Source organism: Odocoileus virginianus, chromosome 23, assembly GCF_023699985.2.
Source record: "Odocoileus virginianus isolate 20LAN1187 ecotype Illinois chromosome 23, Ovbor_1.2, whole genome shotgun sequence".
NCBI lineage: Eukaryota > Metazoa > Chordata > Mammalia > Artiodactyla > Cervidae > Odocoileus > Odocoileus virginianus.
This window is the reverse complement of record NC_069696.1, coordinates 17,153,551-17,159,382: the sequence shown is the minus strand read 5'-3', so window position 1 is coordinate 17,159,382 and position 5,832 is coordinate 17,153,551. Positions and strand designations below refer to the sequence as shown.

The 5,832-nt window shown below is 40.1% G+C and overlaps 1 protein-coding gene across 1 annotated transcript; it reads right to left on the bottom strand.

The window, feature by feature from the left end:
- Positions 1-1,848: 1,848 nt before the first annotated feature.
- On the bottom strand, positions 1,849-5,388 carry LOC139030675 (proline-rich protein 2-like). Its single transcript, XM_070454175.1, has 4 exons — positions 5,307-5,388; positions 4,391-4,426; positions 3,089-3,438; positions 1,849-1,904 (listed from the first exon to the last, which is right to left on the bottom strand). Exons 1-3 carry the CDS (start codon positions 5,368-5,370, stop codon positions 3,107-3,109), a joined length of 432 nt encoding a protein of 143 aa, XP_070310276.1. The 5' UTR covers positions 5,371-5,388; the 3' UTR covers positions 1,849-1,904; positions 3,089-3,106.
- Between the last annotated feature and the right edge of the window lie 444 nt (positions 5,389-5,832).

Here is a 5,832-nt window from a genome sequence, read left to right as displayed (position 1 = left end):
TCAAAAATCCAAAGCTACAATCCACTGTGAGAAGTTATATATTACATTTAAAAATGAAAAACTCAAGAAGCAGTTTAAGTAAAATATTTCTTTCAGTTAACTTCTGTTTAACATAATAGTCTGAACTTGTAGGTAGGAAAATAAAATCATACTCATCATTCATTCACAGAAGTATAGCGACTAGATCTGGATTTAGGATGAATCTGGCTGTGAAGGACTATTCCTGAGATCCTCTCTTTCTAGTGCATAAGATTTGTCAGTCTTTGCAGAGATGTTCATGAATGGGCTTCTTTCCATCCTAGACAGATTCTCATTCGATGTGATTTCAAGGTAAGGGAGCCTTTGATGGAATCCAACATTCTTTTTTTCACTTGATGTCAGCAACCTCAATGTCAGGTTTCTTTTTAAATATTGATTTTTTTAACGCTCACTGTAAGAGTGTCTTTTAACCCAGGAATATTTTCCAACTTTGCAAGAAATGGAAGTGAGTGGAAGTTATCAATGTACCATGACAGAGTCAGTATCAAAAATAGCATCACACAGATGAAAAGACACTAGAAAGTGCTACCAGAAAGCAAAGCGTCTTTCATTGTATTTTAAATTTGGAAGAGGTGTTGTCAGAAAACATTGTAATTTGACCTTCTGACAAAGCAACATGAACAGTTTAATTTGGGAAATATTTAATTTCTTACAATTTCACATGTACTAGCATTCCCTATAATAATTATTAGGGAGTGGTGAAGGCAATCTTTGCCAGTGTTTAAAAAGAATATTTATTTATTTATTTATTTTTTCAGTTGAGTTATTTTATTTATTTATTTTTTTTCCCATTTATTTTTATTAGTTGGAGGCTAATTACTTTACATCTTTACAGTAGTTTTTGTCATACATTGAAATGAATTAGCCATGGATTTACATGTATATTTATTTTTATTTATTTGACTGTGCTGCATCTTAGTTGCAGCATGGGGATCTAAAGTTGCTGCATGTGGGATCGAGTTTTCTGACCATGGATTGAACCAGGTCCCCTGCATTGGGAGGGTAGAGTTTTAGCCACTGGACAACCAGGGAAGTCCCTCTGCTAGGTTTTATGTGTGGTATTTATTACTCTTTGTGCCCTAGGGTAGGTATTAATATGATCTTCACTACATGGATAGGGAAACTAAGGCTCTGTGAGTTGAAGTAGCTTGCTAAAAGTCCAGAGCTTATAAAAGCAGGTAAAATAAACTCATGTCTGAAGAACCCCAAATTTTCCTTGATTTTTAGAAACAACATGTCATCTCCTTTATGAAACTGACTCACATTTTGTTTTAGAAAGGTGGAAGATCTAGAAAAAAAAAAACTGAGAAATGATTTAAAAGAGGGGGATGTGGTAATGGGCTTGAGGGAATAGGGACCTAGAATCACATTTATTTTCCTAGAAACCAGGATCAATTCTTTTGGAAATTTTAAGGATTCCCTCAGCTCTTGCCATCTCTTCACATTTGCAATATTTTCTTTATTTCCCTAAAATTGTTAGAAAGGTGTGAAAATAATAAAAAAACATCACGTTAGTGCTGTAGAAACCAGAGAAGGACAGGAGAGGCACCTGGCTTCTGAATAAAGGTGTCAGGTGGAAGGAGGAGGCAACAGGAGGTAGAAAGGAGATACACATTCTGGTCCCCAAGCAAAGAACAAAGAGACCATGTCTTCTAAGAAGACAGTCCAGGAGGAAGGCTGCTGGAAGCATCAGTGAGAACTGATCTTGGATGTTCATGGCCCTCTTATTTCAGGCTCAGAAACACCCAGAATGAGACGTGACACTTAGAAACTGGATGCTGATTATTTTATTGGTAAACTGAAGACAGACTGCCTTCTTCCACTGTCATGGCTTTCTGAAGGACTGCTGTCTTCATACTCATGCTCTGAAAACCAAAAGAGACGGTTCTCACAAGGTGGGCAAGTGGTTTCCAATCCTTGCAGATAACAGTGAAGGGAAGTAGCTAAGAGCCCACATTCCCCTTCCCTTCCACATCTCTTCCCTTCTCCTCTCCTTTCCCTTCTCTTTCCTTCCCTTCCCTTCCCTTCCCTCTCTCCCTTTTCTTCTTCCCTTTCCCATTTCCTTACAAATTTCTTTTGATTTGTCATTTTTATGCACCTAATACATAATGTGGTCTTAAATCTTGCTTTCAAAATAAAAGGTTGCTCTTAGCTTGTTTATCTCTTGGTTGCTATTTAAAGTGTTCAAATATATATTCACAAGATGGTTACTGCAATCAATTTTTAACTAGTGAAAAACTGAAACTGGCCTAAATGTCCATTGATACAGAGTTGGTTAAAGAAATCATGGCACAGGCAGATAATGGATTAGGAAAATTAAAAAGTAAACAAAATGAGGATTAAATGGACCCATATAACTCAAATAAATGTTACAAATATTTTTAACAACTATGTTATTTGAAATAAGCAACCTATTAATCTGCATAAAGTAAGGCATCATTTTTGGACAAAATGTATAGTTATGTTTTAAATGGTATAAGTGTTTCCAAGAGGATGTTCAAGAGTTAACTGTGGTGGACCTTGGGGGAGGAAGTGGGAAGGTAGGATCAAGATGCCTTTCATAGTTAGCCTAATACTTTTCTGTCCAGTTGTTTTTTTTTACCTTGACCATGTACTAATTGAAAAGGAAATATTTTAGCCAGATAAATTTAGCAACATAAAATTGAATTATCATTCAGTAGGGACACTGGACGTGAGATGCCTGCCAGGTGGAAACTTGAGAGGAGAGGATCATTGAACCAGAGGAGGAGGAGAGAAAAGGACAAGGGAGAACACGGTGCACTTCCTCATCACCGGACCACTTTAGGACAGGTGGTCATCGGAGAAAAGGCAATGTATGATCCTTGTTTCTCAAAACTGAAATCACCTTGGATAGCTTGTAATAAATACGACATTTTGCTACCTTATTTCAGACTATCCGAATAGAAACCTTTAAAACTTGTGTCCAGGACTATGCAATTTTCACACATTTTCTGCTGATTCAGTGACTCACTAAACTGTGAGACCTGTAGGGTTAGGACCCTTGATGGAGAGTGAGCTGGAGTCATACCTGTCAATGACTCTCAGATTACTCGGATGGTGAGTCTTCATCTGGACTCTGCTCAGGTTGCTCCTCTGGTGGGGGTGGATTTGGCTGAGGTTCATCACTTGGTGGGGGTGGATTTGGCTGAGGTTCATCACTTGGTGGGGGTGGCCTTGGCTGAGGTTCATCACTTGGTGGGGGTGGTCTTGGTGGAGGTGGTCCTGGTTGAGGTGGCCCTGGTGGAGGTGGCCCTGGTGGAGCTTCCTCATCTTCGTTTTCATCAATAGGAGAAGGTGGTTGTCCTCTGCGTTCTCTGTGTTTTCCACGAGATCGTATGAAAAACTCCTCATCTGAGCTTGAGTCTGAGCTGGTTGCATCTGCAGGGTAAGGCACAAAAAGACAGGAACTAGGTGATGGAAGGCTCCCCTCTCATTTTGATGTCTGATTAACTTTTCAGACAGTCTCTTCCTCCAGAACCCGTCTCTCAACTGCCAGCTTCCTCTCTACTCACTTCTTTTTGCAGTACTCCTGTTCACCCACATACGAGTGATACTGAGTCTTAGTTCTTTGCTTTTGAGAAAAACAATTTGGTAAAAAGAAGGCAATAGATATTTTAGAATTGGCAGACGATGCCTACAAGGACAGAAGAAAAGCAAAGGGATTAATCATGTCAGATATGCTGCCAGATATATTTTGGGTCACTGACATAACTTGCCAAGTCTGACTCCAATTCTGGCCTGTGGAGAGTGTATATGGAACCCTCTGGCTCTAAAACAAGGTGAAACAATAGTAGGACAGAGAGAGAGAGAGAGAGAGAGAGAGAGAGAGAGAGAGAGAGAGAGAGAGAACATGATGTCCTACACAGGAGTCACTAAATAACTTGCAAATTTTAATTAGGTACTGTGACACAGCTGAGCAGAGAAACAGGAGAAATGAACCAGACCTAGCTTCTTTGCATTTTTTCTAAACCACACATTTAAAGAGAAGAATACTGAGGAAGAAGGAAACAGTCAGTAGAGGGGTTGACCCTCAGTAAGCTGCAGGAGTCAGAATTGTGACTCCTTCCCTTTGTTGTCCTCTCTCAACCATTGTTTCTGGCCTGAGGGGACAGGTAGCATATCCAGTGTCATCCAGGCTAGGCATCATGTTATTCATGTTAGGGCCTTACTCATGGTCCCCAAGACCAAGGATAGAGAGGACTGCCTTTATCTTTAGTGTTTCTAACATTGATTATAACCTTCACAAGATAATGATGATAACAGGACATGGGAGAACTGAAAAGTTGCTAATGAAAAAAAGAAAGATGAGGGAGGATTAATTGTGACTTACCTAATACGGTTCTCAGAGACTCTTCACTGCTGCTTTCTAGGAAAAGAAGCAGAAGATGAACCTATATCCTTCAGGCTTCACAATGTTCTAAGGAAAAGGGCACACTCTGTATATATACTCTAAGATATTATAAATTTTCAACTACCATCTGTGATGCCTTTGCAAAAGAAAGAGGACATGAAGGCATGGCAGAGTTATTACTGTGCTGAGGATCAACCTCATACTCAAAAGAGGCCTTTTTGTCCTTCCTAGGATCCCTTAAATCCTAATGCTAGTTTAGGTTAAGTGCTGAATATTTCAGTGTTATGTTTCAGTGTCCTTCTGCCCTCAATTTATGGAATACTCTACTTATATTAACATGGTTTCTCAAGGTAGAAGGACCAGGAGTAAACATGTGGCTACAATCTTGCCATATTGGGCACAACATTCTGAAATATTAAATATTGGTGGGGGTAAAATGAGACCACTGTGCCCTGGAATCTCCATATCTCTAGGTAGACACAGAGATTTATTACTCTCATCTCTGTCCTTGAAATAGCTCTGAATGGGCTTCACCTCCTCCGTCCATCAGGCATCCCCTAGCAACGCCACCTTCATCCACTGCCTGCTTTGATTATCACAGCATCTTCATGAGGGCACTTGTCTGTGCCAGTCGTGCCTTTCTGCAGCACACCTTTCATAGCGCAGAGATCAGTCTAAGTTTGCCATTCCTCTGCTTAAACCTTCTGTGCTGGTTTCCAGCTGTGCTAAGTCTGAGGCCTTCACATCACAGAGGAGGTGAAGGGCCTTCCTCTTGTCTTAAGCAGCCTGCAGCCACATCTCTCACTTATGTCTCCTCTTTACAAGCTTCCTCACTGCAGTGTGATCCCCCAAGCCCCAAGCAGAGTCTCAGCACCCTTTCCCCCTTTATTATTACCAGAAACTGAGCCTTGAACTGAGCTCAGGGCCAGAAAGGCCACTGAGAGCAGGATCAGCAGCATCTTGAAAGAAGCTCTGGATTTGCTCTCAACTCTGCACTGGGAGAAGTCAGGCAGATTCCTTTATAAAGGGGGTCATAACAATGGTATCTTTGAATTCTACCTGGGCTGACTTTGTCACCGGGTTAGACAGGGTTATAGCTGTGACTAATCCCAGCAGGATGGAATGGATAGAATGTTATTATTGTGCCATTTCTAAAAGGTACAACATGTGATGTGGGTAAATCTTTTGAGGGAGAATGTCCAAGCATTCAGCACAGATATTAGAACTGTCTGTCATCATTTAATTTTCAGTCTTTTTGGTGAAATCATTTCTTTTTCCTTCCAAGTGTCATTTGTGTGTGTTTTGACTGTGATCTCTGGACTTCATATCACCCAAACTCCATTATTTTGGTATTTGTTTAGCTATGTATATGATACATTGTAAAACATTTTGGTGATAGAGATAATTTCAGTTTATTTATT

Bases quoted from the DNA above. Each gene is read 5' to 3' on its own strand.
- LOC139030675 (XM_070454175.1), bottom strand. From the start codon at position 5,370: ATGCTGCTGATCCTGCTCTCAGTGGCCTTTCTGGCCCTGAGCTCAGTT. The intron at 4,427-5,306 runs GTAATAATAAAG...TTCTTTTCCTAG, and splicing joins AGTTCAAGGCTCAGTTTCTG to AAAGCAGCAGTGAAGAGTCT. The intron at 3,439-4,390 runs GTAAGTCACAAT...CTTACCCTGCAG, and splicing joins GTCTCTGAGAACCGTATTAG to ATGCAACCAGCTCAGACTCA.